This window comes from Lepidochelys olivacea (genome assembly GCF_965140295.1).
Source record: "Lepidochelys olivacea isolate rLepOli2 genome assembly, chromosome: 8".
Classification (NCBI taxonomy): domain Eukaryota; kingdom Metazoa; phylum Chordata; order Testudines; family Cheloniidae; genus Lepidochelys; species Lepidochelys olivacea.
Window position 1 is genome coordinate 53,441,750 of NC_140418.1, and position 26,732 is coordinate 53,468,481.

The 26,732-nt window shown below is 53.0% G+C and overlaps 1 protein-coding gene across 3 annotated transcripts in view; it reads left to right on the forward strand.

Moving 5' to 3' along the window:
- The window catches only part of KIAA1614, a 37,326-nt gene extending 11,358 nt beyond the window's left edge, over window positions 1-25,968 (forward strand). For 2 of the 3 annotated variants that reach the window (XM_084636562.1, XM_084636563.1), the window contains exons 4-10: window positions 6,507-6,650; window positions 9,043-10,775; window positions 11,572-11,740; window positions 17,487-17,754; window positions 19,856-19,980; window positions 21,699-21,883; window positions 24,699-25,968. In XM_084636562.1, the coding sequence (XP_084492688.1) occupies window positions 6,507-6,650; window positions 9,043-10,775; window positions 11,572-11,740; window positions 17,487-17,754; window positions 19,856-19,980; window positions 21,699-21,883; window positions 24,699-24,892 (2,818 nt within the window). In that variant the 3' untranslated portion in view covers window positions 24,893-25,968. The remainder of the gene's footprint in view (window positions 1-6,506; window positions 6,651-9,042; window positions 10,776-11,571; window positions 11,741-17,486; window positions 17,755-19,855; window positions 19,981-21,698; window positions 21,884-24,698) is intronic. The other variant, XM_084636564.1, reaches the window with a different exon arrangement.
- Window positions 25,969-26,732: the final 764 nt, after the last annotated feature.

The window sequence follows — 26,732 nt, forward strand, 5'->3', positions numbered from 1 at the left end:
GAGTGGGTGGGGACAGGCAGAGCGTGCCATTCTGGGGATTGTCCTGAGTGCAGCAGCTTAACTAGGTAGCAGGAAGGAAAGCTTGGAGCTTACTGTCCCCAAGATACTGGGATCCCGTTCCTTTGGGGGTGAGATTTAACATGCATATCCTAGTACAGCCGCTGTTGAGAACGTCTTGGATTATTCCCCAGGCAGCTGGCTGCATTGGAGGGATTGTGATGGATCCCTATGGGGGAGAAAAGGGAGCTGCATTGCAGTGTGACAGCTGTGGGGGGAGGGGCAGCTGCATACCCTCTTGCAGTTGAGAGATTGCAGTGCTATCCCTGGCAGGGGGGAGGAGGAAGAAGGGGCTGCACTACAGATCCAGTAATACTCCAGGTTTCAGAGTAGCAGCCGTGTTAGTCTGTATTCGCAAAAAGAAAAGGAGTACTTGTGGCACCTTAGAGACTAACCAATTTATTTGAGCATAAGCTTCTTTTTTTTCCACTGAATGCATCCGATGAAGTGAGCTGTAGCTCATGAAAGCTTATGTTCAAATAAATTGGTTAGTCTCTAAGGTGCCACTAGTACTCCTCTTCTTCTTAGTAATACTCCAGTTGTGGTTTGAGTGCCCAGGGACTGGAGCCTGTAGTTCTGATTACAGTTGGGAACTTGTTTTCTGATTCCAAGTGGATTTAGGCTGTTGCTTCTGGGCAGAGTCTGCAATGTGACTGAGTTCATTACGTGTGGCTCCTGCTATGCTGGTTCCTGCGGAACTGACAGAAATCCGGTGCCTCTAGGCTAGTGAAGTGTTTGAGTTCTGGCTTGGGTGTAGCTAGTGTCGCTTTTCTTCAAAGCTGGTTGATCCCTCTCCAGGGTCTTGGCCAGGACATGAGAGAGAGGCCCTGAAGAATTCACCCTGGGTCCTACATCCAATGCAGGGCCTTCCAGGAGAGTGTGAGCAGAGGATGAGGCTGGATGCATTCAACAAACCTGCTAGCTCTTGACCATAAATCTGAGTTTAGTGCATTCATTGAAGGGTCCTGCTAGCCTGGGACATCATGGGTATCTGCTCAGCTAGTTAAAATTGACATTTGGTGTAGGCCCACACAGCTGCTTTTTTTCCATGCCAGCCATGGTTTTGTGCCCCCCCACCCCATACCCTCTGCCTTTAACACTGTATATGCTAGGAGTGCATTCTGGGCAGCTATCCCAAGGACAATGGCTATTTTTCAAAGCCCCTTCCGTTTCTGCCGAGGATTCTGGGAATTGTTACACTCTACCCATAGTCCCATGCTTCAAGGACAGAGTGGCCATTTGATGTGATGGGGACCTTCCTGGCATGGTAGGCGCTGGCTGTTGGGTGATCGCTTCTGAGTCAGAGCAGGGCAGAAATGGGAACAGCGCCCAGAGCACTCTCAGGTGTTCCCTGGCGTCCCTCTACACTGCTTTAGTGAACTGGGAGGAGGCAGCCTCTGGACAGGGCCAGTCTCTCCCATCGGTGGGACAGTGTAATTCTGCTCTCTTAGCACATGGCACTAAGCAGCCTGACTCTGTCCTCTCTCCCGTTCATGCTGGTGTCGTCTCACCATGGCGCTCCAGGCCATATTTGCCTGTAGGCCTGTGAGTTCTGGGCCCGGGGGCAGTGATTTTAGGGGAGACAATCTGAAGCCAAAATCGAACGGAAGGAAATGTTAGGGGTGTCAGCCCCAGAGCACTAAGTGGCTAGGGGCCTGGTGAGCTGAGAACATAACTCATGTCTGCATAGCATGTGGGTAATGACCACTCAACCCTGACTATGTGCCACCATTGCTAGCAGCCTAGTCTGCCACGTGTCTGGGCCCTGTAAGCAATTAGCCACATGGTTAATGGACTGTGTGGGAGGGTACTCTGCTGGTAAACTCGTCTTCCTCTTCCCCTCATTCTTTGCCACTGAACATCCCCCAGTGCCCTCTCCCACTTGTGGGGCTGCCTGCCATTGGGAACACTTTTCCCCTGCCTATAAGGGGCTCACTTAGCTGGACAGGTTCAAGTCCCAAGAGACTGAATGCCCCTTTTGCGCTCTCAGATCGGGGGGTTGGGGGAGAAGCTGCTGTGCACCTACCTGGGAAGATGTGGATGTGCTGCTACATCCCTATCCCTGACCCCAGTCAGACCCCAGCATGTGTCTGGAGCAGCCGGATGCAGCATTAGAAGGGGGTGCTAATGACGCTTGCTGGTGAGCTAGGAACCAAGCGCCCCCTCAATGTTTTGGTAGGCAAAGAACCTTTGTGGTGGAACAACCTTTAGTGGGGCATAAGGCGTTGCTCTCCTCCCTTTTCCCCGAGACACATGATCATTGTCTTTGCCACTGATGGGTTACACTCCAGGCCTTGCTGACACAAAGGGGGACACACCTACCCCTTTCCTCTCCTCTGAGGGCTGAACAGCCATCTCTGAGAGGTGTCTTACGGCTGTCTAGAGCACCCACCACTAGAGCATCAAAGTGCTTCCTGGCTCAGTTAAATCTGCAAGCTGAGGCCCCGGCAGGCTTTGTGGCTCACCCAGCTGTTCTTGGGAATCTTAGCACCTGACATTTCTCAGTGGAATGGGGTGAGGGTGGGAATGGCATCAGCAGTTTAGCCGGAGAGGCTAAGCAGCAGGGCTGAAGCTGGAGGGGGAGATGGGGGTCAAGGGGGGGGAAGGGGAGTCAGATGTGCACAGAGGAAGAAAGTGCCATGTATTTCTGTGTACTGCATTGTTTTGCAAAGTAACTCCCCTGTGCACTGGCTCTGCAGTACGTAGCGCTTGCTAAAAACACAGGCACAACGGCCTCCCAGAAAACTGGACAATTCCCTCCCAACCTGTACAGGGAAGAGAAATGGGCCACAGGCAGGGGGGCGAGTTGTATGGACCCATGGTGCCTGGGCTCCATCAAATTCAGGGCCCCGGCAGGCCTGGATCCATCAGTGTTTGGGGCCAGGTCTCTTCCCCAGCCCCGTCTGCTGCCCCTGCATGCCTTCCCTGGAGAATCCCCTGGCCGTGCCTGCTGACCTGCCCGCCTCCCCCAAGTGTCCCTGCCTGTCCTGGGCTGCCCCCTGCAGCTCCGTGCTGCGCTCCCTCAACGGCTGCTTCCAGACTCAAGGGAGCAGCGCCGGGGCAGGCGCTGAGGAGGGAGGAAGCGCATGGCAGCCCCTCCTGGCAAGTGACTCCGGGGGGGCGTATCCTGGCTGGACCTTCTGAGCTTCAGCCTAGTGGGGCTTGGGTGAGTGTCATGCCGGGGGGCCAGGGAGCTCACTGCTGCCAGCAGGGAGAGGGCTGGGGCAAGTCGTCCTCTCTGGCCACCAGCCCCAAGGCAACCTGCCTGATACACCCCAAAATCCTCATCCCCGGCCCAGCCCCACACTCCCTCCAGCACCCCAACCCTCTGTCCCAGCCCAGAGCCTGCACCCAAACCCCCTCCCAGAGCCTACACCCAGCACTCCAAGCCCCCTTCTACACCCCCTCCTGCACTCCAGCCCAGAGCCCACACAGTACCCAAACTCCCTCCCAGAGCGTTAGGCAGGTGTGGGGGGTGCGGGCGGGATTTGGGCCTGTTCTGGGCACCACCAAAAATTATACAAACCTGCCGCCTCTGGCCACAGGGCAACGAACTTGGGCCTTGTTAACCCAGCCAGGGAATAAGTTCCAGAGCCCCTGGAGAATGCACCAGCCTCCTGACTTAAACTTAGGGACTGTTCATTCAAGAGCCTCAACTGCTGTGTGGCATGCGGAGAGAAAGGAGTGTCTCGGACAGCCAGGACCCAAACCACTGAAGGCTCTGCAGATCAAGGCCAATCCCTGGACTGCACCTGGAAGTGGACAGGGAGCCAGTGTGACTCTCGGAGAATTGGGGTCAAGTATTCCCACTGGGTAACAGCACCTCCCAGGTGGACAGCTGCACCCTGCGCCTGCCGCGCTGACCACCAAGGGACTTTCCCCAATACCATGTGGGACCATGCGGGGGCAGGGAAGGGAGGGAAGGAAGCTGTTGAAGGAAACAAATGGTCCGGGCTGAGATGCATTGGCAGAACTGACTGGGATAGGAGGGGGTGCTACATGTGAGGACTAAGATGCATGGGCAGATCTCGGTGGGGGAAACTAGGTAGACTAGTTTCAGAGTAGCAGCCGTGTTAGTCTGTATTTACAAAAAGAAAAGGAGTACTTGTGGCACCTTAGAGACTAATCAATTTATTTGAGCATAAGCTTTCATGAGCTACAGCTCACTTCATCGGATGCATTCAGTGGAAAATACAGTGGGGAGATTTATATACACAGAGAACACGAAACAATGGGTGTTATCATACACACTGTAAGGAGAGTGATCACTTAAGATGAGCTAATACCAGCAGAAGAGCGGGGCGGAGGCGGGGGGGGGAGAAAAAAAACTTTTGTAGTGATAATCAAGGTGGGCCATTTCCAGCAGTTGACAAGAATGTCTGAGGAACAGTGGTGGTGGTGGGGAATAAACATGGGGAAATAGTTTTACTTTGTGTAATGACCCATCCACTCCCAGTCTCTATTCAAGCCTAAGTTAATTGTATCCAGTTTGCAAATTAATTCCAATTCAGCAGTCTCTCATTGGAGTCTGTTTTTGAAGTCTTTTGGTTGTAATATTGCGACTTTTAGGTCTGTAATCAAGTGACCAGAGAGATTGAGCGTTGGCCTGCTAAACCCAGGCTTGTGAGTTCAATCCTTGAGGGTGCCATTTAAGGATCTGGGTCAAAAATTGGGGATTGGTCCTGATTTGAGCAGGGGGTTGGACTAGATGACCTTCTGAGGTCCCTTCCAACCATGATATTCTATTCTATGCTCTGTAATTTGTGAACTCTCTAGGTGACTGGCAGCTAATTGGCCAATGAGCACCAGGATGAGATAAGACTACCAGAGGTCAGTGAGAGGAGGGTGCTCCTAGAAAGAGAAAAGCTCCCAGGGAACAGAGTAGCTGAACTCTGGGGGAAAGCAAGTTGGGGAGGGACTGCCCGACAGCTGGCTGCAGGGCCTCTACATGGTCTCCAGTGCACAAGGGGTTAACTTCAGCTCTCCTTCCTCTTCACTTTGCACAGATGTTGCAGGAATGGGCTGTAAGCAGGGCTGCTGCAGAGAGACAAGGTGGGGAGTGCCAGGTTGATTTCAGGCTGAGAACCTGCCTGTTGCTCTTTTTGCTTCTGCTACCTTCATTTAGTTCCTATTAGAAAGAGTCCCTCCTGTTGCACAATCCTTACTCCCTGTTGCATCATTTTGTTTCTGCTAAGCCAGTCATCCCCGTAGTTTACAGACTATTGCTATAGTGGCAGTGTGGTCCTGTGCAGAGGGGATTGGGACTCAAGATACCTGGGTTCAACTCCCACGTCTGCTGCTGACCTGGTTGGTGACCTTGGGCAAGTCATTTCAATTATCTGTGCCTCAGTTTCCCCATCTGTAAAATGGGGGTAATATTCCCTTTGAGATCTACAGAGTGAAAGCAGAGAGAAGTATTTTCACTTTGACTTACAGTGCAGCATTCTGCTGTTTTTTGGGTAAATCTACCATGCAGCTGAAGCTGTGGAGTGTGATGGGCATGCAAAACTGCAGAAATACCAGCAACTCTGTCCCTGGAGGGCTTCTGCTTTGCTATTTCCAAATATTTAAGGGGACTTATGCAAGAGATCCTTTTGCAGGGTGCTGTGGTGCATTGAAAGTGGTGTAAAAATGACACACTGTCCCTTTAAATTTCAGGGGCTTTCCTGCCTGCAGAGTAGGGGTCTCTTAGAATATGTGCTGCTAGGTCCAGATCCCGCTCAGCCAGCCAGTCTAGAGCAAGATGTGGGGGGTTGTGCCTCTGTTCTAGGAGGGCAGCCTGCTTTATGGATCTGCTTTTGTGTTCTTGTGTGTAATTGTTCTGAACTCTTAAAAACAGTCGTATTGCATTGCAACCTTCTACTGCGAGTACATTTATGCTGGGAATTTAGCAGTCGCAGCCCCGTACTGGCAGAGGGGATGGGTGGGCCAGCAGGCCCTCTTCAGCTCTGGCCCATTGGTAAATAGCCACCAGAGGGACCAGCAAAAACCAGTCACTGAATAGAAGTTTGCCTTTAAGTAAAGGTCAAATTGAGCCGGTGTGGAAACCATGAGGGTGTATTTAATGTGGCTGAAGGTGGGCTCCTTGTTCAGGTTTTCAGGATATTTGGCCTCAACCTGGCTTAGGCCCCTGAGAGCTGCTGCATCCACTTGTAAGGCTGCTTACGGAATGCTCCCGTCCTTCCTCCTCCTGTCTCTGGCCAGGTCTATCACTGTGTCTTTGGACGCAGGCGCCCATGCCTGGCTTATGAGAGCCCTGGCTTCTCCGATTGATGGCGTAGGCTGCCCTCTAGTGCTGGCTTGCAGGCCTGCAGTGGGTCTGAGGATGGACCGTGGGTTGTTTTTCCAGGCAGAGAGAGCCGCAACGTCCTCGTCACTGTTAAACCACTTCTAATCCTTGTTATTTTTTTCTAATCCCCCCGCCTTGCTCCCCACTGGCCTGGCTGCAGGGCCTTTGTTCCCACTCAGGAGCTTGAGCTGAGCCCCAGGCATGAGCAGGCCAAGCAGCTGCTGCAAAGAGCCCGCATGAAGGCCAGGACGAACCCTCTCCGAGCCAGCCACGACATCCTTCCTGCTGTTCCCCAGGCCAGGCGGTGAGTGCAATGCCTCAAATGTCCGTCATAGCTCCAGGGAATGCCGGGGGGAGGGGGAGGGAGTCCTGTTTCTATTGCCAGTCTTCCTGCAGGATTCTTCTGCTTTCCTGCCTTGCTCGCACTCTTAAGCGTGTATGGAAATAGAACCAGACTGTGATCCTCGCTCTCACGCATAGGTGCTGGAACTAGAGAGCTAGGGGTGCTGCCTAACCTCTAGCTTGAAGTAGTTTCCATCATATACAGGGTTTACAGTTTGGTTCAATGGCTCTCAGCACCCCCACTATACAAATTGTTCCAGCACCCCTGCTTTCATGTAGATGCAGACACACTGTAGGCATTCTGTAGCCCAGTATTTCTCAACTACCAGTCTGTGGACTGGCGCCATCCGTGAGATCTCCCTGACACAGTTTCAAAAGGCAGCAAGCCGGTTCCTGGTATCAAAAGGGTTCAGAGACACTGCTGTAGTCCACTACACCACATAAACAAATATCACATGTACAGCAGAAGCCTGTTACACTTTCACCGTACGCATGCTCCATGCGTACCAGATAGACACATACAACGGATCACACACGAGTGTTGACTCTAGAGGATTTGAATGGGGTGTCATTGTTTCATTTTATGATGACAGAGGCACCGACTGCAAGTTCTTGGCTCCCTGAGATCAGTTGATTTCACCAATGATACAGAAAGGTCTCCCAGAGTAAAATAAACTCAAGAGCGGCGGAGAATGACAGTTTTGGCTTGTGAGGTTTCAAAATTTGTTTGGTTTTGTTCCACACTAGAACAAAAACAAACCCTTTGACATGTTTTCACAAAATGGAAATGGAGCTGAAATGTCTGTTTTCTGAGTGAAAAGTTAGGTTTTTGATTCACGTCTCTCTTAAGGTGACCGCAGAGTCCACCCTGGGCCGCCGAAACCTTACTACTGAAAACTTTGTTGAAATCAATAGTGTATTTTGAGAGTTTTATCCAAAATCTTCTAACCAGCTCTAATAAATACATAGCAATAGAGAGAGTCACCCTGCAACAAACCCACCTCGGATTATAGATAACTCGTGTGTGTCTGTTAACAATCCCTCACAAGTGATGTGGGCTTGGGAGATTCTGCTGGTCAGCTCCGTGCCTCCTCCTGAGTGAAAGTGAATAGGGGTTAATTGAATCGCTTTAACCATGAGGTGGAGGGTGGAAAATCCCTCATGCTCGCTGAAGACTATTGCATATAGGACTCAAGACTAAGCTAGTGAAGGGAGCTGGGAAGGGAAAAGCAGGCTAACCAGGCGTGACATGTTCATTCTCCGTGCTGTCAGTGGAAGATCAGCGATACTGCTTTAGAGTTCAGACTGACATCTGTGAATTGATAAGTGTGGCTCTGTTCTTATTTGCATACACGGTTTGGGTGAAATCCCACCCCAGCTGCTGCAGATTCTGTTACTCTGCCCAAAGACAGCTCTAGGGGCAGTTAACCCACCCCCCTCCCCCGGTATGGTAACAGCTTATCACTAAGGAAATCTTGATTTCTGATGCACAAGGCAGCTCAGCGTCTCTCCCCCTCCTCCCCCCTCCCCCCCCCGCCACTTTCTTCTCTCATGGGTGGTGGTGGTGGGCGTGTTGTGTTTGAAATGGCCCAAGCCAAATTCGTGCCAAAGGCCCTCCCACTTTCCTCCTTTATAATCTTAATCCTTCAAGCCTGTTGTCCCAGTCACCTCTGAGGGAGCCTGGCCACACCGCTCCCTTATCTGTTGAAGAGGTCAGTGTTGAGCCATGTGTCAGGACTACTTTTCCTGAGGGCCCAGTGTGCTTCCCCTCCCCCCCCATACACCTCCCTAGGCCAGCAGAGTCTAGATCCAGGCATAAAAACAAACACAGATCCCCTGCATATTGCTGCCTAGCCCGGCCTGTAGGGCACCCCCATATCTATCCTATCTGTTCATATTGTGCTGGTGCCCCTACTCTCCTCTGTACTTATCACAGATTGATTTACTGATCTGAACAGCAGCTGGACTGAGTTTGCACCCCATTGGCCTTTAGCCCCAAAACCCATTGGTCCCTTAAGATTTTCTGTCATGGTTTCAGTGGGATTTTCACCAGGGGCACTGGACTTATCCCCTTGGCTCCTGGTAGCAAAGGAGGGAAACTTGCTCCAAAAGGGGGTGATTTAAGGTGGATGTAGTTGCCTCCTGGGGAAAGGGAGGTGGGCTGGGCGAGGCACGAGTCCTGACCCTGGATCCTGGAATCACTCAGATGGACAAGGATCCATTCCACAGGGTGGAGCCATTTGTATACCCAGAGTATGCTAGAGTGGCAGGACTCCCCTGCAGGCATAAAAGGGGAGAAGTGACTGGTTGGCGACTCCATAACCGTCCTCTCTGTCCTTGTGTTGCTATGTTAGGGATGCCGGCGGGAGCACTGCTCTGGATCTGAAGAAGAGCTACGCTCTGAGGGATGGGGAGGCCCAGGCCAGTGGGAACCTGAGTGACTCCTCCAGCGGGGAATCCTGCTGTGGGCAGCCCAGGAAGCGAGGGCTGTCCCCATCCCGTGTCCGCTTTGAGGACGAGTCTCTCCGGGATGCCGAAGTTCGCTATTTGGAGAGGTTGCAACTGCGTCAGAAGCGGGTCTTGGACTCAGTCCTCTTGACTCTGGGCCAGAGCCCACTGGTCTCCAAGCCAGATCTTTCAGATTACATCAACGGGGACTTCCACCGCAAGGAGAGCGGGGTCAGTAAAGCCGGCAAGGAGCAGCAGAACTGTGGGCAGGCTGCAGGGACATCTGCGCACCAGGCCAGCAGGGGGTGCTCTGAGAAGGCTGAGCCCACTGTGCTGAGTGCAGAGGGGAAGTGCAGAACCTGTGGCTCCTACCTCAGCGGCTCAGCAGTTAATCAGAACATGGACGACAGGGCTGATCAGACTGTTAAGCCCCTATTGGAGGGCCACAGCGTAACTCAGGAAAATAAAATAATCAGCACTGGGACTGAAAGTGGGGAGCCAAGCACTTCCCAGCAGGAAGCGAGAGGAAGGACTTTGGGCCCGAGGGGGTCTCCCCTCTGGATTCTCCCCTCCCGGCAGCGCGTTCACACGGAGCGGATCAAGGAGACGTACATCGGGGCCGTCACATATATAGACGACGTGGACTCAGCTTTAGACAGTACCGACACGTCTGACAGCTGCAGGACTGACAGTGAAGAGGCTGGGCCAGGGAACTCCCACCCCAAGGGTTATCAGGATGCCAGAGGCCGCTGGCCTGGCGGGCACCAAGCTCCTAGGGGAACTGGTGCTCCGGAGAAGGACATGAGGGGCCGGAAGGCGGGGCAGGAGGAGTGCAGGGTAAATGGCGGCAGTGGAGGGGCCAGGGTCTCTGACAACGCGCTTGGTACTGGCAGGGCTGTCATCAGCGAGAACATCAGTGAGGAAAGAAACTCCAGCTTGAAGGACACCCTGGTGCTAAAAGAGGGTCAGGTGACCAAGCCAACAGCCAATGGGGTGGAAGCACTTTCCAAAGGTGGCCAACTCCCAGCTGCACCTGGGCTGGCTGGGAAGAACAGTGGCTGGTGTGATGCAGTGCTCGGCCCCGTCCAGCAAGGGCACGTCCATCCTCCACCCCCTGCCCAGGGTCAGCCATCAGCCCCGTCAATCCCAAGCAAAAGAGGCACACTGGAAAGCTCTGCGCCCGACCCTCAGCCAGCCAACAAGTTAAGCCAACCCAGCCCGGCAACAGGCATCTCCCAACAACAATCAAAGCAGCGGGCACCAGGCTACAACTTGCTGGCTCGGGTCCCCGCCCCGCCGCTGACTGGGAAAGCTTCCTCCCCTGTGCCTTACAGGAAGGCTTTCCTGATGGGTAGTTACAGGCTGACAGGCCATGAAACTGGGCACCTGGACCAGACCAGTGACCTGGTGACTCGGCCCACATCTCCTCCAGGCAAGCGTGGGTCTGTGGAGGAGCAGGAAAGCCAGCACAGCCCGAAAGTGCTTTCCAAGGGCCGACTCCTGGCCTTGTCCACCAATAACTGCAACAACACACGGGCGAAGCGTCAGCATGATGGCCAGGCTGCTGGCGTGGCTCTGAGCCATGGAGAGCGGGCTGCGAGTGTCCAGAATTTGCCTACTTCCTTGGGAGAGAGTAAAGGTAAGATGGGCTTATTGCTGCTGGCCTCCATAGTGACATGGCTGTGTTATGCCTATGCTCCGTGCACTGAGCTGGCTTCCCATTGGGGTCTTGTAAGCATTGTCTGATTGGAGACCTGGCCACGTCCCTGCCTGCTCTCGGGACAGGTAAGTGAGCTCTGGTGCTCCTGCAGACAGTCTCGAGATCTGAACTCTGCAGCAAGGGAAGCAGCGGGCTCTTGGAGCAGAGATTCTTCACTGGTAGAACTTGCCCCCCTCTGGCAGTTCATCAACACCTGAACTTGCTGGTCATCAGGCTGCAGTGCCAGGATCACACATTTGCTGTGCTTGGGGATAAGACTCGGGGAGGGGGGGGCAGGTGAGGCTGGCTAATATGGGAATGGCGATGAATGCTGCCCAATCCAGGACAGATGTTAAAGAACTGGAGGGGGCAGAGCGGGGTTACTGTCATCCAGGTGAAGGGAGAGTCCCAGGTGTATGGCATGAGTCTGCTCAGCCAGCTGAGATGGGAGCTACCGTCTGCGGGGCAGGAGAGGCTTCGGGAATGGGTATCTGGGGAGAGACTAGACCCTCCAAATTAAAAGGTGTCAAGTGTCACTTGAGGTCCTGGCAGCTCCATTTCAATGGGGATCTAGGAAGAGTAATGAAAACTATCCCTGCTCCTGCAGTACAGTGGGTCCGGCTGAGTGAGGTCTGCGTCCCGGCTGACTCCAATAACTGGGTCAGACTCGCCTTCCTGTCCTGTTTCTGAACCAGCCAATGCATGCTCGTCTCTGACTCTGTTGCTGTCATGATAGGTCCATCCTCAGCAGCTGCTCCCTCTGCCGCTCCCAGTGCCGTCTGCTCAGCTGGCATCACCCTCTCCTTGGCAGCTGAGGAGACCGACCCCCCCCAGGCCGGTCCATTACCCAGTGGGGAAGTGCCAGTGTCTGGGTCAGAGCAAGCAAAGCGGTTCATGGAAGGGAGGTGAGTAAATATACAGCAAGCTCCCTGCTCTGTAACCACATCAGTGGAAGGGCTCTGAGCGGCTGGGCATTGGGCTGACTCCTGCATCTGTAACCTGCACGGCTCCTTCTGTGGCTGCAAGTAACGACCCTCGGGGTCTATGGGTGGGCTTGTGTTGTGCCTGGTATGCAGAGCGATGCTTGTGACCACAGAGGTGGCAAACAGAAGAGAGAGACTGGCAACCCATGCGCTGGCAGCTCCGCCTGGCAGTGGGGTTGTCAAAGCAGGCAGGGGTGTGGCAGTTAGGTCCCCAGGCCTAAGATGGACCTGTCTGCTGGTAATGAGGCACTGTGCCTATGTAAATGTCTGTCATCCTCTGGTCCCCCTTCAGAGGGAGTTGAGAACAGCTGTTTGACCAGAGGGGGTCAGCATACTTTCCATCCTCCAGATCTGCAGCCCCTTTCCGCATCCCTGGCTCTTTGTTTCCCCAGCTGCTGCTAGCAGGATAGCACGGCTTATTGGTTGGCCGGCTGGCACAGCTGTAGCTGCTAATTGGTGGGGAGCCAGCCTGCCAGTATTAAACCTTCCCCTGCTGCTTCTACTCTCCCATCCACCTACCTGCCCATCTCTCCTCCTCTGTCAGCCCCTCCCTAGAGCTGGCCAGAAACTTCCTGTTCCCCACTGTGACTTCCCCCAAAAGCTGCTGCTGCCGCTTCCCAAAATACCCCCCAGCCAGCATGCATTTCCCCCCTTCCCGTCCACATCCCAGAACACTAGAAACAAATAATCCTTCAGTGAAGACATGAAGGGGTTAGTTGTACCTGATCCCGAGTCATGGTGTTCATTGTAGACCCAAATGAATCTCTGTTCAGCATCGAGAGGTTTTCAGTGCCCCCAGTGCTGGTACTGCTGTGTCTTTGCCCTTTTCTTTGTGCCCTTTAACGAAAGGATCTTCCCAGCTTCTTCCATCCCAAATGTTTTTCTTTGTTCTCTACCACTCCTCCCCAAATTGTAGTTTCTGCCACTTAGTTTAACGGCCAGTGTTGCTCCTTCAGGCCTGGGAGAGTTTGAAACTTACCTGCGGGTCTTTCCACAGTTTGAACAGCCCACCCTGGTGTGGGGTAGGAAACTGGAGCCAAACTATGGTGGTCTCTTGTAGCAACGGCAATTTAAAGCACAGTGATAGTCTTACTCACACGCCTGCCTGCCCCTAGGAGAGGCCACCTCTCCCTGCATGTACCCATACTGCTTCCATTCATTGCTGTCTGTCAACAGGGACTGCCACAGACCTTTGTGAATAGTCCCGGAATCCCACCCAGGTGTTGGGTTGCTTGCAGGTTAATCCAGGTGCTATCAGGCATGCATGATGGGTGTGGTCTGCGCAGGGAGGTGTATTCTTAGCAGTTCCCACTGAAATGTCACCATCACCTAGTCTATTATCCTGGGACCAACATGGCTACAGCAGCATCACAGTCATCACTAAGGGGCTTATAGCTGAGCTTTGATGACAGGGTGTTAGGACATATGGGTTGTATTCCCATCTGGCACTGACTCAGTGACCTTGGTCTGTGGTGATGGGGGCTGCACTCTGGGATTCCCCCCCCCAGATGCTGACCAGCCATAACTCCAGGGGAAGTCACCGTGCGAGGCACGTGTTCAACGTCACTGAAAACCTGGCTTTTCTCTCGTCCAGTAGCTCGGGGATCATTCTGATCTGCCTGTGGCTGGGCAAAGGGTCAAAGAGGGGAAACACTGGGACAAGGACCTGCGGAGGGGTCAGGCTTGGGGAGACTGAGTTTGGATGAGGAGCCTGGGAGGAAGACTGGGACCAGTGCACAGGGCGGTGGGGGTGGGGGATGACTGGAGGCCAAATGGGTTGGGGAGAAACAGATAAGTTGAGGAGCTGGGAGTGGGAAACTGAGACATGCTGTGCAAGGAGACTGGGATGTGGATGAGAAGTCTGAGGAATGGAGACTGGGACTGGCTATGAGGAGAAGGGAATTGGGACCAGGAGCTGGGGCGGGGAACAGAACACAGACAGGCTGTAAGGGATGGGGCAGAAGGGGTTAAGCGTGGGGGGTCAAACAGAAGGGTCTGACAAATAGAGCACTCTCCCATCCACAGCCCGGATGGGAATTTGCTTTGATGTCAGCAAATATCTGTGAAACCCCCTGGCAAAGTGCATGTCCTCTGCCTCTAGTCTGCAGAGAGGATGACAACCTACTACTGCTATCAGTTACTCTGTTAGCTTAAATGGCAGAGATCTGTGATGTGAATCTAAAGGTTCCAACCCTGCTGATGAACTGTGCGGGTGTCTGTGTGACTCTGTGTGATAGAATTTGGTTTTTTGGTTTGTTTTCTAGAACCTAGGAAATTACACACACAAAGTATGTTAAAAGAATGTTATTCAAGTTTAAAGTCAAGGACTCAAAAGTTAGAAATTCCAGAATTAAAGCAATCTTAATGTGGCCCCCTTGTGCGCATGCGTTATGTTAGTCTTTAGTTACATGATTCCATACTACTGTTTCCACAGGACCCTTGACTTGTTTAATGCACAGGATCAACCTGCTTCTGGGGGTGAATCCTAATTGTATAGTGATGTTGGAAGGTGTGTAGTGAATGAGGAAGAGAGGATGGTCTTATGGTTAAGGCAGTTGAATAATGTCCTGGAGAATTGGATTCTATCCCTTCCTCTGCCAAAGAGTTCCTATGTGACGCTGGGCAAGTGAATTCAGTGTTCCTCAACCGATGGGTCTAAGTTCCCTCTAAGCTGTGTGGCTGCGCAGGGCCTATTAAGCCTATTAAGCCCCGCGCAGGGGCTCAGGGCTGCAGTGGGGAGAGGCACCCCTCTCCACCTGCCCTAGTGCGGACCTGCTGCGCCCGGGGGAGGAGCCCCTCCCTTGGCCCAGCCCAGTCCCGCCAGAGCTGCCACGACTAGGGAGAGGCGCCTCTCCCTGCCGGCCCCAGCGTGGACCTGCCTCGGCCAGGGGAGGAGCCCTTCCCTCAGCCCGGCCCAGGTCCGCCGGAGCTGCTGGGGAGAGGAACCCCTCCCTCAGCCCAGCCTGCTGGAACTGCTGCAGCTGGGGAGAGGCACCTCTCCCCTGGCCAAGAGCTGCTGCCTCAAGAGAGGGCTGGGGGGGAGTCATCTCTTCCCACCGCAGCCCCAGGGCAGCCTGCACCCCAACCCCCTCATCCCTGGCCCCACCCCAGAGCCCACCCCCTGTACCCCAACCCTCTGCCCCAGCCCTCAGTCTCCTCCCACACCCCAAGCCCCTCATCCCCAGCCCCACTTCAGAGCCCTCAGCCCCCCACATCCCAATGCTCTGCCCCAGCCCTGAACCTCCTCCCACACTCGGAACCCCTCGGCCCCACCACATGAATTTTGTTACGTGCACCAATACGAAGGTGATGTCACACATCATGTCCATATTGGTGCACATAACAAAATTAATTCCGCACATGAATGTAAAAAATTAGAGGGAACACTGGCCACAGCCCCTAGGAGAGTGGGAAGAGTCCTGAAAGGCAATCGTGGGGAGGAGTGGGGGTGTGTGGCATTGACTCTTTTATTACAGCCTAAAGCAAAGACAATCTTACTCCCCACACACTCTTACCCTTCAAGGTCAAGATCTCTGTATCTCTCAAAACACAGAGATGAAATGATCCTTGTTGTTACGGCTACATTTTTACTCTGATAAAAGGAGGGGGATTGTGAAAATATCTGACTTTGAACAAGGGTTTGCCAACTTGAAAAGGTGGAGAAACACTGACTTAATCCGAGCTTTTCACAGATGGTCACTAATTGTGTGTTCCTAGTTCTCTGGGTGCCCAACGTGAGACCCTGGGGGCTGATTTGCAGAAGGGCTGAGCACTCTCAGCTGCATCTGGAGTCAACAGGAGCTGTGCTGTGAACATATGAAGTGCCATAGAACACCAAGTCCTCTGAAAAATCAGGTCCTAGGGGTCTCAAATTTGGCACCCAAAATTAGTGGACGCCTTTGACCTTAATCTCTCTGCCTCATTTTGCTCTCTGTGTCTGTCCCCTGTCTGTAAAATGGGAATAATACCACCTCATCTCACAGGGCTGTCGTGAAAAAAACCCAATTAGCGTCTGTAAAGCACTCTGATACTGCAGTGATGAGCACTGTAGAGAGCCCATGAGGAACTTACTAATTCTGTCTTCAGACCAGGGTTTGAACAGTTTGGAGTAAATAAGGCCTGGAGACACTCACTGAACAGTGAGGCTAAAACAAAATGTCGAATAGGTGCTAGTTAAATGAACACCGCCCATCCTGTGTGCGGAATGAGGCGGGGCCCCAGGACGAAAGAGCATGTGACCCAGTAATTAAGTGTGCACAATGGAGCCAAATCGAGGTTGCCCAGGCAATATGTATTCTGCCAATTCCTAATTTTTGAGTGTTTTACTTTGCAGCTGTAATATAATGTTGTTTTAATGCAGATTATTTGTGTGCAATTTATTCTTACCTTGTACAATATTCTCCATTAGTCCTTGCGATCTTTCTCACGAGGGAAGTCTGGATGTTTTACTCATGGCAAGTTAACAGTCTAGTTTATAACGTTTACTTTGAAATACACTTGCCTTTTAATAAACCTTGTGTTTTTCTCTGGGTTTCCCAGAGCTGATTCTCATATAAGTTAACCTCCCCACTACCACCCCAGCCAGTTTTTAGGAACTGAATAGTTTACAGGGCTTAAAAGCCAGAGAAAGAATGGACACAAACCTCAAGGATTTCTTTTCACTAGCAATTTTGTGTGTGCTCCACTTCTGTTCCCCAAGCTGCAGGTTTGAGGCTGAAGAATCTGGTGGCTTATGGTTTCTACCCATTCATGTATTTGTTTTAAATTTTGATCATGCATAATTCTCACCCCTGTGTAGACACCCAGCAGAAACCAGGTGCTGACATTGTTTTCATAGCTAGAGTATGTGCACCAAAGCCACGCTAAGGGATTTTTCCATTCACTGTCACTCAGAGGAGCCACTTTATTTCCTTTTTACCCTAAAAGAAAAGGAGGACTTGTGGCACCTTAGAGACTAACCAATTTATTTGAGCATAAGCGTTCGTGAGCTACAGCTCACTTCATCGGATGCGTACTGTGAGCTACAGCTCACTTCATCGGATGCGTACTGTAGTATGCATCCGATGAAGTGAGCTGTAGCTCACGAAAGCTTATGCTCAAATAAATTGGTTAGTCTCTAAGGTGCCACAAGTACTCCTTTTCTTTTTGCGAATACAGACCAACACGGCTGCTACTCTGAAACCTTTTTACTCTGTATTTTTTACATTGCCACACTGGGAACGTCTACAGCTGCTCTTCTTGGGTTTTAGAGAATGTAGTGCTGGTGAAAGTCCTTCCCTGTCAGAACACATGGACAGTGGCTGTGTAGGCTTTCTCCGTGCTGCTGTGTCTTGCTGGCTCTGCCACATGAGAAGAAAGTTCTGCCTCTCCGCTGAGATGGCCAGGAAGGTGCCATTTGTACTCGGTGGCTTTGAGGATATGGACACCAGCTTATTAAGAACGGGACCCGTCAAGTCATTTCACACAGGCCACCAAATACATCCACCGGGCCCTGTGTGCATGTGTCTTTGCTGCAGGATTCTGCCGTGCCACTTGAAGTTGTTGATGCTCTTAGTAAAACAAACTCTCACCTGCTGTTCTCTCTTATTGGAATCTAATACAGTGTTTGCTCTGGGCCTGGCTGCAACCTCTGACATCTCTATTGAAATGGAAACCCCTTGTCTTTTAGCAAACCACTGGATGCCCACCCAGAGCCAAAGAAGCCGTCGGCCGCTGCAGCAAGCAGGAAAGGAGGGGGCTCTTCTGGATCAGGGCTGAAAAAGTTCTTCTGCACCCTCAGCCAGAGCACCAAGCAGAAACTGGGCAGGTTCCGGTGCTACAGCATGGATCAGATTCCCCCCGAGGCGCCAAACCTGGCTCCATCCCCAGAAGCCACGGCAGATGCCACTGACTGCTCTAATTTGAAGAAAGCACCTTCCCTGCAATCACTGCGCCTGGTGAGTCCCAAGCGCGACTCTGTACATGTTGCAGGTCTGGCAGTTGTGAGATCCTTTACAATGGAGGTGGAACACAAGGTCTGTGCGTGGCTTAGACTAGACAGAGCGCTGGGGAATATAGCGTAGTAGAGAACAATCCTGTGCTGGGTGTGATTTCCAGCTCTGTGACCATGGGCAAGTCACTTTACTTCTCTGTGCCTCAGTGTTCCCTTATGTAAAATGGGAGTTAGGACGCTTACCCTCCTTCCTAGAGGAAGCTCATTGAGATCTGTGGAAGAACAACGCTAAATCATCATAATCCCTAGGTTTTACAGCAACCTGCACCACTGGATCCCAAAGCACTTTACAAAGGAGTGCAGTATCATTATCCTCATTTTACAGATGGGGAAACTGAGGCACAGAGGGAGAAGGGACTTAACCAAGATCAGCCAGTCCGTCAGTGGTAGAGCCAGGAATAGAACCTACGTCTCCTGAGTCCTAGTCCAGTGCTTTACCCACTAGACCACGCTGCAGAGATGTACTATTTAAGTCTGACATACTCTGTTATTTCCTTTGAAGAGTATGCGGGCTGCTGCAGCTTGAACTGACTGAGAGCGCGCTGCACTAGCATCCTTAAGCTCACCCCTGTCTGTTCACGTCCTGCCAGTCTGCCTCTGCTCCACTGTGTTGTGCGCCAGACTGCGGAGTGAGGCTTACAAGAAAATTGGTCAGCACAGCTGAACCTGTGCCCCAGGCATAGCAGAGGGGATGAGAAGAGCTGGGGAAGTGTAACAGAACAAGGTAGAAGAAGATGGAAGAGTGTAGTGGGGGTGGGGAACAGACAACAGAGGGTGCTCGTGTGTGTGTGCTCGTGCGGGTGTGCATAGGTCACTCAGGTTGGGTTCAGTCTCACTTTCTGCATAGTCCTGGCTGATTGGGCCTTTTCAGGGTCAGACATACCCAGGCCCAGGAGGGCACTGGAGCCGGGTGGGTGGTCTATAACCTAATCTGTTTGCAGCCTTTAATTATAGGGAGTCGAGATACTGATCCAAAACTGAAGTCCCTTTGCTAAAGCAATTGGCCCAAAGCCCCTCCGGTCCCACTGGGGCCCTGTGTAACATTGCTCCCAACAAGCGCTGAGCAGTCCAGGGTGGCTTAGGGAATTTTATGAGAGCAGGCTTCATCGGACTCCTTCAGGGGTGCACAGTTTCTGAGCTAACCTGGAAGGTGTCAGAGTTGTCTTCAAACGTCATTAACTCTATGCTTACTTGTGATTATAAAAGCAAGACAGCCCAGTGCTTCTTTGGAAGGCATTGAGCATAGATTCATAGAAATGTAGGGTCAGAAGGGACCTCGAGAGGTCATCTAGTCCAGCCCTCTGCACTGAGGCAGGCAGGGCCAAAGAAACCTAGACCATCCCTTACAGGTGTTTGTCCAGCCTGTTCTTATAAACCTCCAATGACGGGGATTCCATGGCCTCCCTTGGAAGCCTATGCCAGAGCTTCACTGTCCTTATAGTTAGAAAGTTTTCCTAATATCTAACCTAAAGCTCCCTTGCTGCAGATTAAGCCCATTACTTCTTGTCCTACCTTCAGTGGACATGGAGAACAATTGATCACAGTCCTCTGTACAACAGACCATAATATATTTGAAGACTGTTATCAGGTCCCCACCCTTTTCTCAGGACTAAACATGTCCAGTTTTTTAACCTTTCCCCAGAGGTTGGGTTTTCTAAACCTTTATCATTTTTGTTGCTCTTCTCCGGACTCTCTGTTTATCCCTATCTTTCCTGAAGTGTCGTGCCTAGAACTGGACACAGTACTCCAGCTGAGACCACACCAGTGCCAAGTAGAGCGGGACAAGTACCTCCCAGGTTCTTCTATCTGACACTCCTGTTAGTACATTTCTGTTAATACAGTGATGCTGGGGAGATGAAAGAAACAGGGATTTTTTTTCTTCCTCTGTTGACTTTTATGGTTTTCAGAGGGTTCAAGAGGATTTGGGGTTTAAAATGCTGGTCTCTTGGGAGGTCCCTGAGCATCCCCTTCTGGCAAAAGACACTTTTGCTTGGATTTTCCCCAAGAACTACTTCTGGTTTTCAGTACTCTCATTCTCCCACTAGGTGTCACCCTTCTGCCAACTGAGGAAAGCCTCTTCAGTACAGAGCCTGCATTCTCTCCTGGGCAAGTCTGACCGTTCCAGCTTTTATCTGGAGGGCAAGCCAGGGGAAAGCAAAGCAGCTGACAGGTAGGAATGTGGGAGGGCCAGGGGCGCTCCCAGTTCACCCCACTCCAGATCTCTGCTGATGTGTAATTGTTCTGAGAACACTGACGCTACCGATCTGCGATGCAGGTTGCAGCTGGTGCTGGGTGATAGTGTTCTACGTTAGTCTGTAATACAAGTTTATTCTACTAGTGGTAATGCCAGTGCAGTAGTCAATAATTGATTATTGAGCTCTGGCTGCGTGCTTGGTGCTGCACAAAGTCTGGCGTGAGATAGGATCCTTGCACACTGAGCAGTTCTGTTGCAAACCAGTGTGGACATCACTTTATTTCAGGTACACTGGGTTGTGTGCGGTTCTTTCTGGGGAGGTTCTGGTAAGGAGCCAAGCTTGGGCCTGTCTGTAGGGGGTCTGAATGTGTTGAGGGAGGAGTTCCTGGTGCATGGGGCAGCTTGGAAGGTGCCAGTGTAATAAGGGTGATACACAGGAGTGCTGGGAGGAGTGTCTTTTGGCTGGCCCATGCCAGGGCTCCATCTCCACTGGGTACTGTGACGTCCGGGGAAAGAGCAAGAGGGGCCTAGAAGCCCTCTAGGAGATTGGGTGAGGGGGCATGAACAGGGGGAAATAAAAGTGGAGATGCAGGCAGGGCCTCGGAGGGGTGACCAGGAAGACAGACTGTCGCTGTGATGCCAAAGGGCTGGCAGGGGACGCCAGCAAAGGGGGCTGAAGAGGGATATGATACTCTGAGTGGGAGGAGAGGTAGATGCAGCACTTGTACCCCAAGGCACATTAAATGCCATAGAAATTACTTCACCACCACAGTGCAGTCACCTCCGGGCTGGATGCTGGCGGATAGCACAGTACTGACGGCATGGGGGATGCTTGAGCCAGGCACAGCGGGGGAGACTCTTATACTTGCAAAATGTGCTGCTGGATTTTTAACGTCTGGGCAGAACAGACAGGACCCTAGGTCCAGACAGTCTGAAAGACCTTGCACCTGCTTGGAATTCTGCCTAACTGCCTCCAAAGGGCAAGTTACCCCTGAGGAGCTGGCTCCAGGAAGGCCTTGCACACTTCATGCCTAGATTGCTAAAACCTCCATTCTGGGAGCAGTGGAGAACGGCAGACGCAGAACTCGGATTCGGAAGCAGCTGCTTGTTAGTGTGAGCGCTGATTGGATTGGTCCGTTGTGGGTAGGAGGGTCTAATGAAGAGAGATGAGATGAAATGAAGGAAAGGGAAACCCAGGTGAATATCAGGGAAAACTTTGTAAGTGCGTGACCTGCTAGCCTATGGGGAAGTGACGGGAGCCCCATTGCTGGAGCCATTTGAAACCGGATTGAACAAAGGCCTGGAGTCAGTGGGCAGAGAGGGAGACAACCACACCTGGGCTCCTGAGGGATGGGCTTAGAGGATCTAATGCTGCAGGTCTCTTCCATTTCTAATTTTCAGGAGTCTCCCCTGAACTCCCCTTGGTAAGATTGGGGTCTCCTTTACCTTGAAGCAGGAGAACCAAGGGGATGTCCTTATTAGGTAGTAACACTTCAACCACTTGCCTCAGGCTCCTTAGAGTGCACGCTGGACTTGAACCTGTGACCCTAAGATGAAGGATCTGTCTGAAGCTCTAGGCCTCAGCCCTTTACTTCCAGTAGCTGAGATATTACACCTCCTTGCTCCAAGGGTGGTGGGTTCTTTGCGCCACACAGCAGTAATGTTCCCTCTGGCTCATTCCCTTCTCTCTCCAGGAAAGTGGGTGCTCTGCCCCGGCGTTCCCTCAGCGTGGAGGACATTGGCGCCCCCAACTTGGTGCGAACAGTCGGGCGAGTGGTAGAAGTCTTCCCGGATGGAACCAGCCAGCTGGAGCTGCAGCGCCCTCCACAGGGCACTTTTGGGTTCCGTGTCTCCTCAGGGAATGGTCGACCTGACACAGGTACCTGCTCTGAATAGTCACATGGGGCTTTATGGGAGCACCATCGAGTAGCTTTTAGGGTTTGTTGCAGCTTCTTGAGACCTTAAAAATACCCCTTTCTCAGCACCTGCTTAGTGCTGTTAGTCCCCGCCTGCCTGGTGTGTGTGCCAGGCTGAAACCCCTGGCTTGTCTCCCCTTTGGGTCGGTCTCCTGTTTGTGCTGTGGCCCAGCTTTGAGAATGGCGTGTGTTAATTCTTTACTGCTGGAAGGGAGCTGGGCTTTTTCTGTGGTGTGTCGTACATAGGCGATAATGTTCGGTGCCTGTGTATGTTACCCAGCTTGGACTGGGAGCAATTGTCATTCCTGGGGTGGGGAGCAATGACACCATGACCCCCTGCAGCTTTATGGGACAAGAGGTGGAGAGAAGCCAGTCTGTCGGCTCAATACTCAGGATTGCTGGCCCTGGCTGCAGGGAACCTGGACAAAGACAGCAGTGTGACCTACGGGCAGCCAGTCTCAGGCTTAGGAATGTTTTGGATGGGAGCAAATTCCATAAGTGGGGCCTCTGTAGCAGCATCCTGCTTCTGGCGTCCCATGAGCATCACCCCTGGGACATGGCAGCCCAGGGCGGTCGAGGTGGCTGCCTTAGCCTGCTGCAAGGGGTCTTGCACCTTCCTGAAAAGCAGCTGTTGCTGGCCCGTGTAGAACACTGGGCACGCACTGGATGGTCCCCTGGGCTGACTCAGCCTGGCAGTTCCTGGGCTGTTAGCTTGTCAGCAGTAGTGGCTCCCAAAACACCCCATCTAGATCTCTCATCCTCAACCTCCTCTGCCGGGGTGGGGGAAAGCGCCTGTGTCCAGGGCCAGTTGTTTCTGCAAATCCCCATGGAGCCCTGGAGTGCCATCCTGGAAAGCAGCCCTCAGGCAGTAGCGGGCTCTGGGACCTCCACCAGCCTCAGGCTAGCCCTTTGTTATCGCCCCATTCCAAACAGAGAAGAGCCCCCTGATGCGGGTAAGGCTCAGGGCCTGACTGACTCCAGACATTCCAGGGTTCTTCCCAGCCAGGCTCCTGGCAGTGCTGCAGTGCATCTGACTCCTGGCATCAGGTAGGTGGGCTCCAGGAGGAGGCTGGTGTTTGATTTAACCAGCCTTGACTTGGGATACTATGTTCCACTGAAGACGTTTAGTGAATTTATTGCCATGACCGCTCTGCAGCCCCGACTCCTCGGTTTATCCACAGAGCCGGTCCAGCGAGCAGCCCTGCTGGGTGCCTCTAGCCCGACCATCCTGGGCTCCGGGGGTAGTTCCTTCTGCATCGCCGCAGCTGAGACTCAGAACAAGGATAGCCGTTCAGAGCCCCTTGGGGGAAGAGAAGGAAAGTTGGCTATTAAGGACTTACATATGCCCAATGGCTGAAGAGCTCTTTAAAGAGGGCCAGTGAGTCTCAGCCTGTTCCACACCAGGACCCCTCTCCCGTTTGGCAGGGTGGTCGTGACTCACAGGCTCGGAACCCCCTAACCATGGCGGAGTTCCTCTTACAGACTGGCGCGGAGCTGGGACTGTGCAGATGTGAGTGCTGTGGGTGAATGCACTGCAGCTCTTGGCAGGCGCGGCCTTCTCTTTTCCCATCTGTTGTGCGTGTGTTTTGCTGCTTGCTTTTCCCACTGCGCTGCACGTTTGATGTTTATTTGCCCAGGGGAGATGCCCCGCCCCGTACGGACAGCTGGCGACTCACATCGGCATTTGCTGTGGTGTAGCAGCAAGGAATGGCCAACAGGTGGCCTGCAGGCAGGGATGGACGGCCAGTGATGGTCCTGTGGTTTGTGGCCTAAGCCCCTCTCAGCATCCCTGTCCTACCTTAAGAAATGAACATGAGGGCTTGCCTGGTGCTGGTAATGAGGGGTGGAGGTCTGTACCTTTGTCGCTGCTTCCAAATTCAGCCCAAATTACAGAGACAGGGTGGTTTGGCGGCCGATGTGCAGTGAGTGGTGGCTGTGGTCCCGTCACTAGTAGACGTGTGATTTCAGTGCCCCAGCAGGCATCCTTATTGGCAGTGTTGCTTCAGAGGCCATCAGTTGAGCAAGCATGAAAACTGAACCCCTCTCTGACTGCAAGCGCTCACCATTGGAGCAGTGTGGGCCAAAGGTTTTTAGTGAACTTGCAGCCTATCCGGATCCCTCTGTGGCTTGGTGCACCATGGGGTCTTGGACCACTCCAGATCCTGACCTTTCACAGTCTGGCACGCTGTGAAACTTGGAGCAAACAGGAAGGTCAGAAATTCGAAGCAGCGGGTGTCAGTCGCACGTGCAGGGAATATGTGTGCCGAGCTGATAGTTTTTGATCGTTGTGCTGTCCAAAGGTCCCAGGTGGGCCCCATTGTGCTGGCCAATGTACAAACATAGGAGGAGTGAGTCCTTGCCCTAAATGTCTTATAAGTTGAAGAATATCCCTGTGTGCGCTGATTTGGCTCTCCACCTTAGTGAAATGCCACAGTGAGAATTTTCATTCTCTTAACTGGTCTGATCGCAGAGCTTTCCCAGTTGGTCTTCCAGCATAACTCTAGGTTTGCCTTCATCCCCTGCTCTCTGGAGAGCTGGCCTGAAACGTCTGCCTGGTTCTGACCAGATGGAGACTGGAGAGTTGTACCTAATACTCACAAAGGAAGAGCAGCTGGGCCAAAGTGACCTAAGCAATGGTCTGTTTGCAGTGTGCAACATCAGCAACTGCAGGAGCTGAGAAGAAGGGTAGGAGTTGGTGCAGGGATCCTAGTCCTAGGAAGCTGCACCTTCCTCTCTGCATAACTGGGGCACTGAGTGGGGTCTCTGTTTGCTTTGCAGGTATTTACGTCCAGGAGATGGCAGATGCCAGCACAGCCAAGCTATACGCAGGGCTTCTTGGAGTGGGGGACGAGATCCTGGAGGTGAACGGTGCCAAGGTCACCAGGCTTGGCCTGGCCCACATCAACGAACTGCTGTTACGGGCCAACACCCTATCCATCCGAGTGCTCAAGCAGAGACCCACCAGGCGGTAGCATGGAGAGGCCAGGATCCTGCTGAGTTGCACCCAAGAAGCACGATGCTATGCAGTGTTCAGTGGTCTCGCTGAACAAGGCGAGACCTGCATGTGGGTGATGCCCCTGCTGCCTAATGGGGCGCTGTGGGGACACTGTCCTTGGCACGGAGCCCAACTCCCGCTGCTAGGAGATGCCTTCGTGACTGGAATGATGCCTGATGCCACATCTGGGACCTTTCTGTGCTAAGTAGTGAGCATGTGCAAAGTTGTGATGGACAACGCGGATCCCTGTCCGAGGCCAAGGGACTGTCAGGGCGATGTCTGCTGCACGGCCTCGGTCTGTCTCTGTTGGGCGGGCTGGTGCACCGAGCAGCTCGTGCATGCTAGGCCAGGAGAAATAACGGGTGCTGCTGCTTTGCCGGGGCCACTCGGCTCCCCTGCGGTGAGTGTTAATGGCCGGGGGTCTGCACCCAGACCTGCTGAGTAGCGTTCAGGGGCCAGACTTTTTGTGCAATATTTTGTTCCCCAACATTTGTCAGCTTGGGGCAGATGGGGGTTTTATTTTCTGCCCTCATCCACCGAACAGTGACTGCAGGCAATGCAGGAAGGATCCATGACCTGCCAGCTCGGTCCCTGCTGTTCCCAGTGGCCAAACAGGAGGGGGCGCTGCCTGATCAGCATATCCATCAGAGGCTCCCGTGGTGGGGGCCTGGCAGCGCCAGCATCTTCAGCTCTGAGTGCCGGCCTGTCAGCTGTGCAGCAAGAGCCCCCAGCTGCCATGCAGCGCCACCCTCTTGGCAGGTCTGCCTTTGTGCCCCGGGTGCAGTCAGTCCCTCTCCGGTGGCGTCATGTCACTGAGCCACAGAGCTTTCCCACTGGCTCCTTGGTGCCAGCCTGAGATGAAGGCCAAGGTCATTCCTGGGCTAACTCATGCTGGTGAAATAAAGGGCAGGACATAGAGCCCAGGGACCTGTTGGATGTGCTGCTGGGACCTGTTCAGTCTGGCTAGGGACTTGTTTAACCAGTGTTGGAAACCTCTGTACGTTCATCATTGTGTTTCTCTTAAGTTATTAAAAATCTCTGATGGAAACTCTCCACACCCTGTAACTGAGTTATTGGAGCAGGTGTGTGAGTGGGGGACGGGAAACAGGCCTGTTAGTGTTTGCAGGTAGTGCTCTGAGGGTGGCCAGGTCAGGACCATGCTTGCTGATGGGGTACGGTGCTGCCAGGTATCCAGTGCCCTAAGAGGGGCATGTAGGTAAATTTTGAGGGGGAAGGTAGTTGGTGTTGGTCGGGATATGCATGCTGGGAGGGACAAGGAGATGGGCAGGAGGGAGGAGCAGCCAGTCTCAGCATCTGTCAAAGAAAGCCATCCCACAGCTGGGGAGGGTCCCCGGTTCACTGGGTGGATGGGAGGCTGGGATCCGTAGGTCTGGGGGAAGGGGGGAACAGGATGGCTGAGTCTGGATGGGAGGGCTGCAACCCAGTTATGGGGCTGGAGCAGCAGGAAGGTTAAGTCACTTAAAGGGGGATGTGGGTTGTGGGGTGAGTCTGCTTAGGAACAAGCAGACTTGCCTGCAGTGCTCAGTGCTGCGCAGTGAGCTCCCTATCTGAGGTTAGTCTGGCAAATCGACACAGTTAATGTCGAGAAACCAGAGTCCTACCAGAACTGGGGCAAGTCCCAGAGAAAGGCCGGATGACAGGCTGCTGATCTGGCAGCTCAATGTGCTGTGGGCAGAGGGAATGCAAGCTGGGGGCTTGGAGACCTCCCAGCCTGCTGAGCGCAAAATGGGGGACACACATCGTGCAAGGACCTTAGCGGTGTTACTAGTCGTGCGCGGGTGTGACGGTTCTGCTTG